At 40.6% G+C, this 20,903-nt stretch overlaps 1 protein-coding gene across 4 annotated transcripts in view; it reads left to right on the top strand.

Annotated features, from left to right (window-relative positions):
* CCDC136 (coiled-coil domain containing 136) overlaps nt 1-20,903 on the top strand; it is a 130,998-nt gene that overhangs the window by 14,100 nt on the left and 95,995 nt on the right. For 3 of the 4 annotated variants that reach the window (XM_082255130.1, XM_082255131.1, XM_082255132.1), the window contains exon 2: nt 9,744-9,833. The exons of the other annotated variant lie outside the window; for it this stretch is intronic. In XM_082255130.1, the coding sequence (XP_082111256.1) occupies nt 9,744-9,833 (90 nt within the window). The remainder of the gene's footprint in view (nt 1-9,743; nt 9,834-20,903) is intronic. 4 annotated transcript variants of the gene reach the window in all.

Genomic DNA, 20,903 nt, shown 5'->3' with positions numbered 1-20,903 from the left:
TCCATATCCTGCCCAGAAGATATTGGCATGCTTAGTTTAGTATCATCCGCAAATACTGAAATTTTGCTCGATATCCCCTCCTGTAGATCATTTATGAATAAATTAAACAGGATTGGCCCCAGGACAGAACCCTGGGGGACCCCGTTTTCCACACGCGCCCAATCTGAGTACTCCCCATTAATCACCACCCTTTGCAACCTCCCCTGGAGCCAGTTCTCTATCCAGGTACTCACCTTATGGTCCATACCTACCTTCCTTAGTTTGAACAGTAAGCGTTTGTGGGGAACGGTGTCAAAGGCCTTTGCGAAGTCCAGGTACACCACATCCACAGGCTTACCTTTATCTAGGTGGCAGCTCACTTCATCATAGAAGGTTAATAGATTGGTTTGGCAAGAACGATTTTTCATGAATCCATGCTGATTACTACTAATAATACCGTTTTCATTACTGAAGTCTTGTATGTGGTCCCTTAACATCCCCTCCAAAATCTTGCAGACTACTGATGTTAGGCTGACCGGCCTATAGTTACCCGGGATATATCTCGGCCCCTTTTTAAATATTGGTACCACGTTGGCTTTTTTCCAATTAGCTGGCACCATAACCATCTGTAAACTATCCTTAAAGATTAAGAATAATTGGTCTGGCAATCACCTGGCTGAGCTCTTTAAGAACCCTCGGGTGCAAGCCATCCGGTCCCGGTGATTTATTTATGTTAAATTTCTCTAGTTTAGTTCTAAGTCTATCTTCTGTTAGCCATGGTGGTATTTCCTGAGGTGTGTTGTTTAGTTTGGCCTTACAAGCTGGGTTAGTGTAGCCCCCTGATTCTTTTGTGAAGACTGAAGAGAAGAAATTATTTAACACTACCGCCTTTTCCCTGTCCTCTGTGGCCAAAACTCCCTTATCGTCTTTTATGGGGCCAATGTGTTCTGGCCTCCCTTTCTTACTGTTTATATACTTAAAGAAATTCTTGGGGTTCTTTTTACTCTCTTCCGCTATATTGTTACCTGTATGGTCCTGGCCACCGTGCTGCAGCTCAGTTTTAGGGTCTTGGCAATCTTCCTAAAGCCTAGGCCATCTTTATGTAGAGTAACAATTCTTTTTTTCAGATCCTCAGAGAGTTCTTTGCCATGAGGTGCCATGTTGAACTTCCAGTGACCAGTATGAGAGAGTGAGAGCGATATCACCAAATTTACCACTCCTGCTCCCCATTTACACCTGAGACCTTGTAACACTAATGAGTCACATGAAACAGGGGAGGCAAAATGGCTAATTGGGCTTAATTCGGACATTTTCCCTTAGGGATGTGCTCACTTTTGTTGCCAGCGGTTTAGACATTAATAGCTGTGTGTTGAGTTATTTTGAGGGGACAGCAAATTGACACTGTTATACAAGCTGTACACTCACTACTTTACATTGTAGCAAAGTGTCATTTCTTCAGTGTTGTCACATGAAAAGATATAATAAAATATTTTACAAAAATGTAAGGGGTGTACTCACTTTTGTGAGATACTGTATTTATAATCCAAACTTGGCAAACAGTGATATTTACAATTATTGAAAGAGATGCAGTGCTTTGTGCCCTATACCACTAATAAATTAATAATAAAAATAAAATAAAATGCCCACCTAAGCCTAAATTCACATTGCTGCAATGCGAGACAACGGATGCAACTTGCACTGGAATCAGAGCACATTCCTGTGCGAATTACATGTGGTGTCTCTGGGGTGCAATTTGAGCCGTGGATTTGTATGGCTCAAATCGCATTGCACTCACACCAAATTAGTGCAAGACCCTTTTTTGTCTGCACCAGATTTAGATCGCATGGGTGTTCACACTCATGCAATCCGATTCTACAAATCGCACTGCATTTTTCAATCCGATTCTGCAAATCGCACTGCATTTCGCAAACTGATTGCAGGCTGTCATTAACTTAACATACGCTCCTCAATCAATTCACACGGATGGGTTGTGATGTAGATGCGGTGCCGAATCCACAGCAAATTCACTGTAAATTCACACCACATCTAGTGTGAACCTAAGCTAAGCTAAGCTTAGTGTTAACTTATACATTTCTACATTTCATACTATGTACGAATGAATAATTATATATCCTTAAAACATACTGAAGATTTACTTTGCAATATGTGCTTTAGTATTAAACATTCATATGGAAAACCTTTTTCTGCAATAAATCATATGCACACAGTTCAACAAAGTACTCCCAGTAAAGTGTTCAATTGCTTTGTCTCAATTTGTATACTAAAAATATTCAAACCTTCTGTGTCCATCTCAAGTTATTCTTAATTCACACTCAATGTGCCTCAAAAGGAATCCAGTGATCACACACCCCTTGTCAAAAGTAGGGATGATCGAAATTTTGAAAAGTTCGGTTCGGCCAGAACACCCGAACTTCCCGAAAGTTCGGGTCCGGATTCCAGAACCCCATTGAAATCAATGGGACCCAAACTTCGGTAATCAAAAAACACAATTTTGAAGCCCTAACACCCAATAAATGCCCCTAAAAAATGCCTAGGGTTCAGGGTCATGCCCCAGGGACTATTAATCACACAAAAAAAGTTCTTTAACATTGTCGTTTTTGATTGAGAGACAATTATTGAAAAAATTATTGAAAAAAGAAAAAAGAGATTTCTTTGGATTTAGTGTCTGGGGGTCTACAAAGTGTACCTGTGAAGTGAAGTTTCAGCTCTGTAGCATGTCCAGAACCAGAAAAAAAAGATAATTTTTCTTAGAATTTTTATTAGCGCAGGAATGGGGTTCAGCTCCTTTCACACCTGGGCGTTTTTGTTTCAGGCGTTTATTGGGCATTTTTTGGACGTCTTTGGAGGCAGGCATGACATCTGAACTTCTGTATAGGGGTATATATACACACACACACATATATATATACACATACACACATATAGGTGTGAAAGGAGCGTAACCCCATGCCTGCGCTAATGAAATTATTTGCAGGGATGGGGTTCCGCTCCTTTCACACCTATATGTGTGTATGTGTATGTATATATATATATATATATATATATATATATATATATATATATATATGTGTGTGTGTATATATATATATACCCCTATACAGAAGTTCAGATGTCATGCCTGCCTCCAAAGATGCCCAAAAAATGCCCAATAAACGCCATGGGCATTTTTTGGGCGTCTTTGGAGGCAGGCATGACATCTGAACTTCTGTGTAGGGGTATATATACACACACACATTTATGTATATATACACATACACACATATAGGTGTGAAAGGAGCGGAACCCCATCCCTGCAAATAATTTCATTAGCGCAGGGATGGGGTTCCGCTCCTTTCACACCTATATGTGTGTATGTGTATATATACATATATGTGTGTGTGTGTGTATATATACCCCTACACAGAAGTTCAGATGTCATGCCTGCCTCCAAAGACATCCACAAAAAAGCCCAGGTGTGAAAGGAGCGGAACCCCATCCCTGCTCTACTGAAGATTCTAAGAAAAATGATCTTTTTCTTCTTGCGGTCACCCTGACATGGATGAGTTCGGTCACCCTGGCATAGCAGCCAGAGTCAGTTCACCCTAAACTACACTGTGGTCACCCTGACACTTAACACTTTCCCTACAGAAACTATATTTTTGAATCTAACTATAGTGGTATATAGTACCCTAACTACACTAGATATCCCTTTCCTCACACTAATAATTGCTAAATGACACTTTTGCTGCAGGAGTAACAGAACTGCTTCCACTCTCTTCCACAGCCCCTGTATTACAGTGCTAGAGATTTGGCGGGGCTATGTTATATACTGGGGGGAGTATTCACTACTGATTGGCCTCTGGACCCCCTAGTCACTCCAATCACATTCCTAGCATCCTCCTGCCCCCTCAATTGGCTTTTACTCATGTTTATGGTCCAATAAGGGGCTTTTAAAGCCAAGTTCCTGTCCCATTGCATTTTGGGCGGTTCTGGTGCCGAATTCCGAACTTTTACCGCAAAAAGTTCGGAATTCGGCCGAATTTCGAACAGTCAATGTTTGGGTCGAACTGATGGTCGACCCGAACTGTTCGATCATCCCTAGTCAAAAGCTCACTCATCAGATTTTATGTGACCCCTTAACATAAGATGGTCTCAAAGCACTTTTTCTATATGTATTGCAGCTCTTCAGGGTTTTCTCCTTTCCCCCTCTCTCCAACTGTTTCATCAAAAACAGCCATCCTCCAACACTCTCTGTGCCACCATTAAGTACATATGGGGGGACATCCACATACTGTATAGTGTAATACTGTTTTTATTGTACTTAAAATAGTCCTGACATCACCTACCTGGTTGGAGGCCAAAGTGCTGAGAGGGCTTCCCTTGCGGCTTAATGGAAGGCACCCCTGAAGGTGGTGACAATACCCAAAGAAGCAGGGGTTGCCAGCTGTAACAGGCTGAAGTGATTAGGAGATGTCTGCTGGATGGTGGGTGGATGAGCAGGATGCACTGCTGGGCAGGAGTCCCTCAGATGTACCAGATGAGACTTGGCAGAAGGGAGAGCCAGAAGCAGGGTCAGGAGCCAGGCCAGTAGTCATATATGGGATATCAGCCAGGGGCAAGGCAACAAGCAGAGTCAGGAGTAAGCCAGGGTCATACACTGGGAATCAAGCAGCAGTGGAGTCAGAAGAGCAAGCTAAAGGTCATACACAGATTAGCAGGCAGAAGCAGAGTCAATGAAGCAAGCCAAGGGTCAAAGCCAGGAATGGAGACAAGACAGGTCAAAAGCAAACTGGGTCAGTAACAGTAAATCCAAAAATAGCAGGAACACTGGAACACACGGGGAGCCGAAGATCATTCAGCAGCTTGTGGATCTGACTTCTGGCATTAAATAGGGCACTAGGCAGTGTAGGCACCAGGATCTGTCACACATTCGCCTGAGTGCCGTAATCTGTGAACCTGCTGATTGTTAGCAGATGTGCCCATTCTTCTGACACCTGATTACACACATACATTTAGTTGTAACAGAGTATAAACCTTGTCTACTCAGTCAACACCACTAGCCCTATCCAAGATGGGCATGTGCTCCAGAAATTATGTCACAGGGATAGTCCCGCCCATGATGATTTGTTATGTGGGTGGGGCTACGTTTGTGATTATGACTATGAACTATGGTAATAATAGAAGGGAAGCCTTCTCTCATCCCTTTAATAGCTATCCGATGGAGATCACCTTCTTCTTGGCCCACTCACCCCAACTTTCTTATTATTATTCTTATTATGGCCCCCATACTCCTATCTACCCTATCCCAATTATTTGAACCCAGGGGTGCATGGTTCGGGTACTTACAGCTCACTCACTTTGTCAGAACTATCCATAGACAAATATAAAATATATTGCACACCTACTCCCGCTAAACAGATATGTCTGTCGGGAGATGTTCCCGATCATACCATATCCTTCTTATATAGCTTCTTACTCCCTAAAATACAGACTGACTATGTCAATTACACAGGGAAATTGGAAAGCAAATTGAATATACACTACTCCAGAAAAGTTTTAGGCAGGTGTGAAAAAATACTGTAAATTAAGAATGCTTTCAGAAACAGAAGTGTTAATAGTTTATTTTTATCAATTAATTTGCCTTCAAAACAGCATCAATTCTTCAAGGTACACTTGCACACATTTTTTGATGACCTAGACATATAGGTTGTTCCAGACATCTCTGAGAAGTTATCACAGATCTACTGTGGATGTAAGATGCCTCAAATCCTTCTGTCTCTTCATGTAATCCCAGATGAACTCAATGTTGAGATCAAGGCTCTGTGGGGGCCAAACCATCACTTCCAGGTTCTTCTTAACATTGAAGATAGTTTTTAAGTACATGTATGTTTGGGGTCGCTGCATTTTGGGCCTATTACACACCTCCCTGATGGTATAGTATAATGGATAAGTGTCTGCCTGTAGTTCTCAGCATTGAGAACACCATTGAGACTGACCAAATCTCCAGCTCCATTTGTAGAAATGCAGACACAAGCTTACAAGGAACTTCCACCATATTCACTGTTAAATGCAGACACTCATTATTGTACCGCTATCCAGCCCTTTGGCGAACAAACTGCCTCCTGCTACAGCCAAATATTTCACATTTTGACTCATCAGCCCAGTGCACCTGCTGCCATTTTTCTGTACCTCAGTTCCTATGTTTTTATGCATAGTTGTGTTACTTGGCCTTGTTTCCACGTCTGGCTGCAATTCTTCCATTAGAACCACTTCTGGGGAGACTTCTCCAGGCAGTAGATGGTGTACCTTGGTCCCCCTGACCTCCACCAGCCCTGTGCAGATGGCACCCTAAGAGAAATAAGAATGATTTGTCTTTATCTGATGTATTAGATTTCCTTGGCTGACCACTGCATCTATGGTCCTCAACAATGCATGTTTCTTTTGTGTAAAAAATCAGGTGCGCTAAATTAATGTATGTCACAAATCAGAAAGTGGAATATGACACTATAATAAGTATCTATCACACTCCTGTGATGTGTGCCTGGGTTAGGCTCGGTTCACATTTATGCGATGCGGGAAGGCTGCAAATCCGCAGCCTGTTCCCGCATCGCACACGCACCCCCGGCAGTTCACACTGCCATATGCGATACGCTGGGGGTGTCAATGTAATCTTAACGACACCCCCAGTTTGATCGCATATCGCAGTGCGATCGTGCAGTTCGCACAGGAGCGGATCGCACAAGTGTGAACCGCTGTGCGATCCGATCCTGATGCGGCTGCAAAAATGCCTCCTGTGCGTGTTTGCTCCGGGTGCGATGCGAATTTAGCCATACAAACTGTATGGCTAAACTCGCACCGCACAGCTGATCGCATGTAATGTCGGAGCAGTGCGCTCCGACATTACATTGCGAACCCGGCACTCGCAGAAGTGTGAACCGGGGCTTAATGTACAATAAACTGTGTATACAATAGAAAGAGGGTATACACTCATGTGTGAGGGAACATGTATAGTGGGTGATACTAAATGAAATCGTGTTAAATAATATGTCACTCAGGTGAAAAATTAAGAATGCACACAAACGTTTACGGTATAATAATATGCAGGTATTTTAATCTGATTTTATCTTTTTTATTATCCATGTTTTATTGTTGATTAAAAGATGGTTTCAATCATCATGCATGTTAGAGGACGGAATAGGGACCTCCAATTTACTATGGAACACTATTCCCTCTATTTTAGGATTTTAGCCTCGGCAGACCCAGCTTCCGGCAGTCAGGCTTCGGATATAGTCCTAATTTCCTATTTTGGGAATGGCACACATAGAGGGCGACGTATTTTTGCTTTGCCCGTGTGTTTACAGTGCCCAGGTTGAAAGTCTCTTGAGTCAGTCCGGACGTTTAGCTACTTCCGGTCCTGTAATCAGAGAAGGACATACATTGCGGACACCGGAAGCTCGTTTTGCATCAGTAGATTTAAGGGCGGAAGATGACGATGCGTGCTATCTCCTGTCTCCGTTGACGTCCGCTTTAGGAGGAAACGCGCCAGAGAGGAGCGCTGCATCGTCATCACCAGTTGCCGCGGACCGCACTGCAGGCGGCCACGGCCTCTCTCGAACCGGTATAGATCTCTTTGTGATCGCAAACAAGACTACCAATGTAAGTGCATCTTGTATTGCTTTACAATAAACGTCAGAGGTACTGCACCATGGCCTGATTTCTGTCTTTGTGAGATACTTGTGGGAGACTTCACCTGTGTCAGCAGAGAGGTATCGTCCAGAGTGTGGATGACCAGGACTGTGGAGAGGCACCAAGATAAGAGTGTGACATTAGCCCTGCTATTTTGTATTCTGGTAAGAGGCTGAACCTCCTACTTGAGTGATTCACTTTCCCTCCTGAGTATTTACTACACGTCTGAGCTGACATCATGCCCTTGAATCTTCTTCCTTCGGGTAAGGGGCCAGTCCCCATTACGGTGGTGGAATCTATCTGCACCTGACAAGTTTAGTGGAATCTTCCTTTTGGATCTCGCCACATATTTGTTTTGGAATATTTGGGACTTTATGCACCTTTTCCCCCTTTCCCCTTTGTACACGTTTTGTAGTGGTGACATTATTTGTTTTGAGTGTTACCATTCCGTTGAGAATTATTTCATTGTGTACGTTTGTGTGCATTCTTAATTTTTCACCTGAGTGACATATTATTTAACACGATTTCATTTAGTATCACCCACTATACATGTTCCCTCACACATGAGTGTATACCCTCTTTCTATTGTATATACAGTTTATTGTACATTAACCCAGGCACACATCACAGGAGTGTGATAGATACTTATTATAGTGTCATATTCCACTTTCTGATTTGTGACATACATTAATTTAGCGCACCTGATATTTTACACAACATTTCACCCCCATTTGGCTCTAAGGTAGCAGCTTTATTATTTTCACAGATCCTGCGCACAATTTTATATACACAATGCATGTTTCTTTGTACTTCTTCAGAAGAACTCGAATAACACATTTTGAAACCTCTGTCTGCCTTGAAATCTTTACTTGGGAGAGACCTTGCTGATGCAGTATAACTACCTTTTGTCTTGTTGCTGTGCTTTTGTCTTGCCTTGGTTGATGTCCTTTGCCATGAAATTATCTTCCACAACCTCACCTTAGTAGAAGAGTTTGGCTGTTCCTCGCCCAGTTTTAAGCCTCCTACACAGCTATTTCTGTTTCAATTAATGACTATGTTTCAACCTACATATAAAATTAATGATCTTTAGCACCTGCTTGGTATAACTGGTAATCAAACACCTAACTCTAATCTTGCAAAATCCCTCACAAGTGTACAAAGTGTGCAAATGTAAGAATTGATGCTGGTTTGAAGCCAAAAGGTAGTCACACCAAATATTGATTTGATTTTTATTTTTCTTCTCCTCGTTCACTTTGCATTATGTAAATTGATAGAAATAAAATATTAAAATATATATATTTGAAACCTTTCAATTTACAGCTTTTTTAACACCTACCTAGAATGTTTGCACAGTACTGTATCTCTTACAGAAGTTAAAATAACATGCTTTAATCTTACCCACAAATTATGTATAGCTAGTGCAGTTCAAGAGTAAAATTTCAAACTTCTGACCCAATGGTACAGATCCTCTTGTAGACTGAATTAAATTCAAATTTATGCTGGCATTGTTTGCAAGAGGTTGGCACTTATACCTAGTGGAGCCACCCTTTAATTAGGCAGTTGTGAGAAAAAGAAGCTACTAGAGTTACACTTGGACACACTTAAATTGACCCCAGAAATTGCACTATTTTCAGAATTCCTCAGATGGATTTTAACTTAAGAAATTATTACTTTAACTACTAAACTAAAGCATTATTCCTAGACACTGGACCTTGTCCACCTCCCTCACAATTACGGGATGGAAATTGCCATATGATGAGGATGGAGGAACTGATTGCCCAACAATATGAGAGATACAATTCTTTTCAAACCAAGTGGACCTCTTGGATCCTCTACATGGACACTGATGAATTCAAGACCCTAGCATGAGCCTATATGCTGTTATACTGATATACACCTTTATTTGGTGGAACAAATTACTCTTAGCACTTATCAGAGTAAAAACAGGTTATCTCTCCTGCGCTGTGACCCCCACCTAACCCTAGCTACTGTATCTAGCACACACAAAATAACTACTACTTAATTCATGGCCCCTACATATTTACATATATATATATTTCTGTTCTTTCTCACAACAGGAACCAGTCCAGGCTCAGGAGGAACTGGCCGTTGGCTCCCTCAGCCTCTTACTAGAAGAAACCATTCTTATCCAAGAGAACTACTGAATGGTGGGTGTAAGTAAAACTATAGATCCTCCCTTTGGCATTTTGTGCGGTTCCAAAACATTGGCTTGTAATAGATTACATGTTTTTTGTTTTTCATAATGAAGGTGTGCTTGTGAAGATTTCTGCTTTTTGTAGTGATAGTTCTTACAGCGGTATTAAACTCAAAACCAAAGATGTAATATGATGTAAAATATTGCAGCTTACCAATCATTAGACATGGTGGCTGCATTAATATTCATATGTAGGGTTTTTTTTCCCTCTGCTTTCCTCTGGTAATCTGGCTAGTAACACACCTCCTGTATTAGAGTACCTACACTCTGCAAGACGGAGCAACCGACACACCTTTGGACAACAGCATTGTTAATCAGGGGTGAATGTTAGATGCACTAGCAGACTTAAAGCAATTCTCCATTCTGAAAAAGCTATAGCTGCTGACTTTTAATAACAGAACCCTTACCTGTCCAGGGATCAAGGGCCATCCTCACCTCACTAGCCTTCGGGTTCCCAATGCTGGCATCCTAACTGTGAGAAGCTGGCTATGCTGCCTATTACTTCACAGCCAGCTGCCCACTGCACACATGCGAGCCATGCTGTGCACTTAAAATGGCCCTGCACTCTTCTGGGACCTGTGATGTGTTCCATTAGACTGCGGGGAGGGAGAGAAGGAGAACGTCTGCTTGGATCACCTAGGTGATCCGAGCAAAAGTGGGAGCGTGTACCCAAATAAACTAGGTACCCACTCCTCCCAAATTAAATGACCTGCTGACATATTTTACAATCACGATACTATTTTTCTGCTCTCATGCATATTATGAGGGCAGACAGGTGCTCACTAGTTGAAAGCTCTCAGGATAAAGATTTATTAGAAAGGGTGGAAGGCCTTCTCCAATACCTACTGCTCCATCCCATGATAAGCAAGTGCTGGCCCTGTCTTTCTGAGAAGTTCTTTCTTCATTGACCAACTTACTAACTTGGCAGAGCCTTGCAGGTTACATTATTTACTGCCCTGATGGCACATGAATCAGTTCTGCAGATCTGAGCATTCCATATTATCTACAGGCATCATAAGGTATAAGCTTTCTTTACACTGGTTCTTAGAACTGTTCAGTAATTTGTAACACTTGCAGCATACTATATAAAACAATAGTCTCCAAACTGTGGTTTGTGGGCCAGATACAGCCCTTTGCTTGCCTTTATGCAGTCCTGGGGGCACTATTCCTCCTACGGACACTGATGGGGCAAAATTCCTCTACCTGACACCAATTATGGGGCCCTATTTTTTCCACCATCCCCAATCATAGAGTACTATTCCTCCCACTGACATCATAGATAGGGCAGTATTTCTCCCACTGACACCAATGATGGGGCAGCAATCCTCCCACTGACATCAACCATGGTGCACTATTTCTTCCATTGACACCAACGATGGGGGACTATTCCTCCCCCTGACACAAACCATTGGACACTATTCCTCCCAATGACACCAAGAATGGGCACTATTCCTACCATTAACAGCAAGATTGGGACACTATTTTCCCCACTAATACCAATGATGGGGTACTATTCCTTCTCCCATTGGGCAAAGATGCTAGCAATGTAATTGTTTTTACTCTCAATAACCATCAAGACTACAATATTGTTTACTCTCACTGACCCAGGACATTTTCTACTTCCAATGGCCACAGTTCTCCCCCCCCCCTAAAGTCTGAAGGACAGTAAATTGGCCCTTAGTTTATAAAGTTTGGAGACTTCTGGTCTAAAATATATTGATTACATTGAAGGCGCAGATCTAATAAATGAAATGCCTGTACAATTATATTTGCATTTCTTCCAAGCTTCTTGGATAACAAGCTTTGCATTATATTTTCACCCAGTTTTCCTTGAATCATTGGTTGCTGCTTTCCATCTAGGATTGTTGATGAACAGAATAGAAACATGAAACTCAGTCAGGAGAAAAAACAGGCATGCAGGCCTTTAGTGTATTTTGCTGGTGCACTGCAGAATGCAATGTATTATTTATCACACCTAGAAATAGATATTTAACCAAGTCACAGCCTTGTCTATGATTACTGACATATATTATGCTAAATGTCTTGGTAATGCTTTGTTTTCCTATGAAAAGATTGTTTTTGGTAGCATAGTATACAGTCAAACACAAGGTACAAGAAATTTCTGTAATCTTGCAGCATTATGCTATTATTTCACATAAAGTGTCAGCTGTTCTTCCATCTGATGCCAGTGATTACTATGCAGAGCGGAGGTGTTGTTAGAGACACATACCTAAAAATTGCTCTTAAAGAGCTGATCCACCCCAAACTAATATTTCAGCCTTTATTAATGCAGAACAATTACATATAGGTTTTCATTGCACACTTCCCACAGTCTGTTTAAAGGAGTTGCACTCTCTATATTTGGCTAGCCTAGTTTACGTATGAACCTTGTGCCTCAAATGAATTGAGTGTTTTTCTATTTATTTTATTTATTAATATATTAGGTTCAGAACTAAAAACAGAAAAGATAAAAAAATTTTAAATATCTGCCTCGTAAGGTAGGTATAAAACAATAATTGCAAGTTCCTGTCTGGTGCACCAGAGTTTCAGATATGAGTTTTACAGACCTAAATAGCAAGATGTCAAACTACACACAGCTGAAAATCTTCACAACAAACATCCTCTTCTTATAGTAGAGATGGTGCCAGTCTAGATTTTCAATCTTCCGAATTCGCCAACAAGTGATAGACATTTTTTTCCTCTTTTTGGCCTCTTTTAGAACAGCTCCTTTATATACAAAAAATATCCGTGTAAGCACAGCCAATACCCCTATATAGATATATACCAAAAAATAGAAAAGATGGGGCTTTACGGGCTAAACGGGATCCATAACAATAAAGTGTAAATTAAAAAATCATAATTTTATTGTACATATTAAAATACATGACAACAATTCCCATATATAACGTAAAAAACATCACACATATAGAATCGCATTGTAGAAATACTTCCCAATAGGGAATGCTGATAACTTCTATCAGATGATGACGTGAGGTCTCTGATGGAACACGGTCTTAGGGTCCCCAGCAAGCCTTTGTTGTTATGGATTCTTCTCCTCCCGTTTAGCCCGTAAAGCCCCATCTTTTCTATTTTTTGGTGTAGCTCCTTTATATATTTACTTTTTTGCTTCCTTTCCTGTGGTTATATTTTTTTCCTGGTGCCAACCTGGAAGCATAAATGTGGTAGTATGCTGCCATGGATTGTATTTGATATCATTTTCTATTTTCCTGGCACCAACATGGCAGAATACTATCATATGTGTTTGGCAATGGATTGGTGCCAGGAAAAGAAAATGAAGGTAAGTATCTGGTACAATTACATAATTCCTAGACCAAATGGGAAGTTGCTGATTACCTCTCCTATGGTGTATTTACCATTCTCAGCCTAATATCATATAACTGCACAATAGGCATCTGCCAATAAAGCCTTATATAAAGCACAACATTATATCCTGTACTTAGCCTGTTCTCACCCTACAAGGCAAAAATGTTATAGAAACAGTAGCTTGGGTACATTTGCTCTCCAGCAACTATGTATTTATTATAGCAGAACTCAATATATCAAGATAAAAGTTATTACCCCTTTAATCAATAAAATTCACCTGCAATCCTAAGATTTCCTGCATTACTTTTATCTGCCCCTAGATGTCCTCAGTGTGATGCCCTTCATTATTCAACCCACATTCTGTAGGTCCTGGATAGTGTTGGGGGAACGGTTTGGCCTGAGCATTGACTGTTCGGCCCATTTGTCCAACATCCGAACTTGCACACCCACTGAACGCCCTGAGCGCTGCACAGTGCATTTTTCACAAAGCTTTGCCCAATCAGGGTGCAGTATAAGCTGTTTGCTAAGAAGCGGGGCCGGAAAGCCGACCACGGCGTCCTTTAACGACTGATGAGTCATCATCCATCAATAGGTTTTTCTGCTGACAGCTGAATAAAAAAAAAAAAAGAAAACATTGCCAGGTAAAAAAAAGAAGAAAAAAAAAAAAAAAAACAACATGGGGTCCCGCTCCTAGTCCATAGCAGGCCCTTATCTGGGTATGCAGCCTGCCAGGTCAGGAAAGAGGGGGGACAAGCAAACCCTCAACATGCCCTCAACATGGGGCATGGAACCCTCAAACTATTTCCCAATAAATCCTGTTTAACTGTTCACACTGCAGGTGCACTGCACTTTGAAAAGTCTTGCATGCTGCATCTATGGTGCAGTTTTTCAAAAGCGTACCAAAAAGGCACCTTCCATTGCAAGTCTTTGGAAACATATTAAAAGCGCATCAGTGTGAAAGGACCCTTAGGATGCACAAAAGCGCATCAATGTAAAATGGCCCTTAACCGCTTCCATACAGAGCAGTTAGACCCCCTTCCTGCCCAGACCAATTTTCAGCTTTCAGCACTCTCACACTTTGAATGACAATTGCTCAGTCATGCTACACTGTAACCAAACAAACTTTTTATCATTTTTTTCACACAAATAGAGCTTTCTTTTGGTGGTATTTGATCACAACTGGGGTTTTTTTTTTTTCGTGATATAAGCAAAAAAAGACACTTTTTTTTAGTTTCTATTATAAAATTTTGCAAAAAATTAATTTTTCTTCATACATTTGGGCCAAAATTTATACTGCTACATATCTCTGGTAAAATTAACCCAAATTAGTGTATATTATTTAGTCTGTGTGAAAGTTATTGAGTCTAGAAGCTATGGTACCAATTACTGAAAATTGATCACACCATATGTACTGATGGCCTATCTCCTTTCTTGAGGCCCTGAAATGTCAGGACAGTACAAATACCCCCCAAATGACCCCTTTTTGTAAAGTAGACAGTCCAATGTATTTAGTAAGAGGCATGGTGAGTTTTTTGAAGTTATAATTTTTTCCCACAATTCTTGGGAAAATGAAGAAAAACATTTTTTTTTCTTTTTTTTCCCAAAACGTTGTCAATTTATAAGCTATTTCTAACACATAGCATGTACACAGCAAAAATGACACCCCAAAATTCATTCTGCTACTCCTTCTGAGTATGGTGATACCACATGTGTGAGACTTTTACACAGCCTGGCCACAAAAAGAGACTCCACGTCCAAGTAGCACCATAAGGCGTTTTAGGAGCATAAATACACATAAAACTTTCTTACTACCTATCACACTTTTCAAGGCCCTAGAGCACCAATACAATGGAAAAGTCCACAAAATGACCCCATTTTGGAAAGCAAACACTCCAACGTATATTCTATGAGGCATTATGGGTCCTTTGAACATGTCATTTTTTCCACAAGTTTTTGGAAAATGTGGGAAAAAAATAAAAACTTTTTTTTTTTTACACAAAGTTGTCAATTTATAGGATATTCCTAACACATAGCATGTACATAGCAAAAATGACACTCCAAAATACATTCTGCCACTCCTCCTGAGTATGGCAATACCACATGTGTGAGACTTTTTCACAGCCTAGCCTTATAGAGGGGCCCAACATCCAAGGAGCGTCATCATGCATCCTGAAGAGTAGGGGTTTTTTTGGTGTCTCAAGCCAAAATTTGGGACTTTATGGGCAATTAATAAATTAAATTCAAGAAGTAAAATAATTTGGATTTATTCCATTATATATACATAACATACATATCAATGATGTGATCATTGGTGTTTGGGTATAGGCCCAATGTGATAAGATTGAAAGAAGAAAGATTCTAGTGAATCTGTGACATGTGTGGTAAATTGTGACATAAATTTCAGAAAGAGACCAATCTCCTTACAGGTAGACTAATTGAAAGAGGATACACTAGAACTACACTTAGGAAGGCATTCAATAAAGTCAAAAAAAGACAAAGACAGGAAATTCTATTCAAACCCACAAATGCCAGCCAAACAAATGAACAAGGAGAAAAAACCCGGATTATCCTAAGGTTCACAAACGAACATCAAAAAATTAGACAAATTCTCCAAAAACATTGGACCATCCTAAATGAAGATCCTACGGTGAAAGATTTTGTATCAGAGAACCCCCTCGTTACTTACAGAAAAGCCGGCTCACTCAAGCAAAACCTAACACACAGCGAATACAAAGAACGAAGACATGATCCCTGCAAAGACAAGGGTACATACCCTTGTGGCACTTGTGCACAGTGCAGTGTGATTAAAAAATGCACAAATACTATCCTCCCAAATGGAGAGAAATTCAAACCTCGTCATTTCGTAAACTGTAAGACGAGGGGAGTCGTGTACCTCATGAGGTGCGAGTGCGGATCGTTTTATGTGGGTAAAACGAAACAGGAAATGGGAAAAAGAATTAATAAGCACATCCACAGTATGGAAATTTGTAACTTCCACCTACCCCTAGGCAGACACGTTAAATATACCCACAAAAATAAGATGCCTAAAGTGTCATTCATTGCCCTAGAAAGGATGCACATACCACAACGAGGAGGCGACTGGAACAAAAAACTTTTGCAGATGGAAATGAGATGGATTAGGCGTCTCAATGCCACAAATTACCCAGGTCTAAACGAAACTGAAAGTTTCAGACCGTTTCTTGAGGGTTTCGCCTCAGGTAAAACAGATTGATACCTATATATGGTCATCCTCTGGCCCCAGAAGGTACAAAATGAAAATGAAAAAAAAGAATGAAATAACCATGCGATATCCCATCCATCCATCCATCCATCCATCTCAAATTACTTTACCTAACAACCCAAAAAAAGTAACTAAAGGACCAGTTAGGATTCTCCATCAAGAAGAAATAAAAATTAAACCAAAGCCCCCCAAAAAAACCCCAGAGAAAAACATCTCTGATATGCCTGACTATTGGGCACACCAAAAACATCCCCCATTGTAAATACTGTGGGTAATTTTCATATTATTACTGCTGTTAAAACTACTAATTTCCTCTATATGTATATATAAATATTACCATATTATTTGCAACAAATATTGCCTTTATTTTTCTTAAATGTACACTTTGTTTTCGAAATAGCAAAAACATCTCGATCCTCAGATCTGCTCCCGGCACGGTAAGCCCCTGCTCTATCAGACAGGGGCTAACAAGGAGACCGGTAAGGGTTAAATTGACATCTCCCCATCTGACCGCAGTCAGATGATTCCGAGTCTCTCTCTCTCCGTGTCGGCGGCCGCAAGTCAGACTGGCCCATACTGCGCGCGCATCACCCAGGCGCTTGCGCAGTATGGGGATACCACGTCACTGACAAACAAAGCCGAAGTACGTGCAGCGCTATCTGCGCATGCGCGAACGGCTTTAAAAGCCAGGGGAGCCGACGTCTCTCCTCACTTCCCTCCAGGCGAGGGAACAGGACGGACACGGACCTGCAGCGCTGGAAGAAGAAAATATCCACACCTCCTATCTTCAACACCTAACAAACGTAAGTTATATGGATCTTACTGATCCATACAAAATTACCAAAAGTCACCAATAAATACTGCAGAAACACACCTACCTATGTAAAAGCACTGAAACTATCCATATTACTCTTCTAGAAAGGTATATATGAGAAGAGCTGCATCCTGCCTGTGGCGCTGAAATAACACCTTCCCATGTCCTTTACTTGGCAAAAGTAAGTCATAACGGGCATAAAAACCCTTAAAAGCAATCCTACATGATTGATACAAGTTATGTTTATAAATTGGATGCAAGAAGCATCCTAACCAAATATATATATATAATCCTTCCAGAATGAACTACCTATGATAGTGCTGCAAGCCATTGGGTTACCCTTATATGGACGTATATACCAAATTTGTGAGTAAATGAACAAATGCAATTTACATGGTGTGAAGACCAAATATAACCTAAACCCATATATACAATATATATCTTTCCAGACCAAGGTACATCATGGTTCCTTGTTGCAGTTGTTGAGGATACAGAGAAAAAGTTTTTTTGCTGAAACAAAGTAAAACTATGTATGTACAAATACCCTATATTTTTTTCTTTACTTATTTTTGAAACTCTAATTATATGTATATCTGCAATAACGGAAATGTTATTGTTTATACATTACAGCTGGGTGACAAAAATTCTTTGAAAAAGGCTATAAACAGCCGAAACGCGTCAGAATACGGATGAACTCTGTGAACCACCTTTTCCTGGGAATTCCACAGGAAACACAGAGACTATATTCAGATTTATGTCACAATTTACCACACATGTCACAGATTCACTAGAATCTTTCTTCTTTCAATCTTATCACATTGGGCCTATACCCAAACACCAATGATCACATCATTGATATGTATGTTATGTATATATAATGGAATAAATCCAAATTATTTTACTTCTTGAATTTAATTTATTAATTGCCCATAAAGTCCCAAATTTTGGCTTGAGACACCAAAAAAACCCCTACTCTTCAGATTCAAGGGACGGAGGCAAAAACCTACTCCTACTACCCCAAGATCAAAAACCCCCACCCCCTCATCATGCATCCTAGCCACTTGCCTAGGCCTATTTTTGACATTTGGTGTTTACAAGCTAAAATCAGTTGTTTTTGCTAGAAAACTACTTAGAACCCCAAAACATTATATATTTTTTTTAGCAGAGACCCTAGAGAATAAAATAGAGATTATTGCAATATTTTTTATCACACCGTATTTGCGCAGCGGTCTTCCAAACGCAATTTTTTGGGAAAAAATTCACTTTTTTGAATTAAAAAATAAGAAACCAGTAAAGTTAGCCCAATTGTTTTCCATAATGTGAAAGATAATGTTACGCCGAGTAAATAGATACCCAACATGTCATGCTTCACAAAGCATGACAAACTTTGGTACTTAAAAATCCCCATAGGCGACACTTTAAAAATTTCTACAGGTTGCTATCTTAGAGTTACAGAGGAGGTCTAGGGCTCAAATTATTGCACTTGCTCTAACGATCGCGACGATACCTCACATGTGTAGTTTGAACACCATTTACATATGTGAGCGAGGTTTCCGTATGAGTTCGCTTCTGCGCGCGAGCTCACGGGGACAGGGCGCTTTAATTTTTTTTTTTTTTTTTTTTTACTATTTATTTTATTTATTATTTTTTATTTTTACACTGTTTTTTTAAAAAAAAAATTGATCATTTTTATTACTATTACAAGAAATGTAAACATTACTTGTAATAGAAAAAGGCATGACAGGACCTCTTTTTTGTGAGATCTGGGGTCAAAAAGTCCTCAGATCTCACAAGTACACTAAAAGATAGAAAAAAATAAAATAAAAAAAAATTAAAAAAAAATTAAATAAAATGAAAAAAAAAAAGGGACCTTTAAACTGGTTGCTAGGCAACGACGTTTGCCGTAGCTCCGGTCCTCCAAGACCATAGAGTCGAGTGAGGGCAAGCTTGCCCTCACTCGACATCCTGTCTGTGAGGATCCGGGACCGGATCGTTTTCCCCGCTGCCACAGGATCAGTGTGTGAGGAGGAGAACACGGTGACAGCTAGTTACCGTGTTCTCTGTTGACATTTGTGACCGGCTGTGATTGGACACAGCCGGTCACGTGGTAAAAAGCCAATTTCATTGGCTCTTTACCTAGATCGGGGATGGGCTCTGTCCGAGGGACGAGCCTCGTCCCTGATCGCCGCGCTGCGTGCCCCCGGGGGGCACGCATTGAGGAAGGAACGAGCGGCTCACAATGGAGCCGCCCATGTGATCGGCTGTGATTGACACAGACGATCACGTGGTAAACAGCCAATTTCATTGGCTGTTTACCTTGATCGGGGTTGGGCTCAGTCCGAGGGACGAGCCTCACCCCCGATCATCGCGGCGCTGCGCTATGACGGCCGCCCGGATCGAGAAAGGATTCCTGCCGACGTCATTTGACAATGGCTCGGTATGGAAGGGGTTAAAGAAGCAACACAGTAATTATCCTATCTCTCTGTCCCTCTGCTTTCTCTTTCTATCAGCATGCTTCTAGTCAGCACTTGAACTAGATTGATCCTTGTGTGGTTTTTTCCTCTCACTCACTCTGGGGCTGCAAGCGGCTGATGCTAGGTCAAATTCAGTTACTTAAACTTCTTACATTTAAAAAATGCAATAAATGGCTGTAAACTACTAAACATACCCAGTAAAGTGACTAGCCTCTGGTGATACTCAAGAGATAAACAAAATCCTCCTATGTAAGTTATACCTGTTTATCTGCTTAAATTTCTTCTGTACAGCCAATCAAAGTCCAGAAGTTATACAGCATTTTTGAACTTCAAAAAGCAGGAAGCAGGGAGATGCAGTTACACTCTGCAAAGCTCAGTGCAAGCTGATTGGAGGGAAAGGACACACCCCCTTCACACAGCACACAGGAACACAACTAAGGCTGTTAACCACAGGCTGTGTACTGGAGCTCCCATTACCTTTTTACCTCTTGGTGTCAGGAAAATGTGTCAGAAGTGACAAATAGCAGAGGAACAAGGCAGCAGAGAGAAAGTACACTTAGTGCTCCTAAATGAAACAAGTACAAACTACAGGGGGATATTCTTTGTTCATATTTCATGTCTGAGGTTTACAACCACTTTAAATTATGTATCAAAGATTACAAACCTGTATACGTTTGAGTCATTTATATTTGTTGAGTTTAATTTCATGTTTATGTCCTATCACAGATTACCAACTCACAGACAGAGCCATTGCTTTTCTTGGTTTTCTTTTGCAGGGTATTAAATCTCCTATATGGCCACCAGTTTAAATGCATATTTACATATTTATATTAAAACATGTAAATACTTTGAAAGTGGAGCTTCTGGATAAAATAAAAAGATGAATTCCTGCCGGAAAGAACAGCCAGAGCTGTATTGTGGCTCTGTGGGTATGAGTGCTATGAGAGCTGTAGCTCTCATATAATGAAAAGAGCCTGCTGTTTACCCACACTCTCCCTTTGTCCATTCAAAAAGGCATTTTCTGAAAGGACAAAGAGGGCAAAGAGAGCAGAAGCAGAGGGTCAATGGCAGGATACCTTCACTGTATAAAATTTGCAGTTCCGATAACTCATTGCATGCATGAATAAAAATAGGATTTTTATCCTAAAAAGCAGCGATCGTGACCTAAGA

This window comes from Pelophylax lessonae, assembly GCF_965119305.1.
Source record: "Pelophylax lessonae genome assembly, chromosome: 4".
Taxonomy (NCBI): Eukaryota; Metazoa; Chordata; class Amphibia; order Anura; family Ranidae; genus Pelophylax; species Pelophylax lessonae.
Note: the sequence above shows the minus strand (reverse complement) of the source record. Positions and strands in the feature narration are given on the sequence as shown.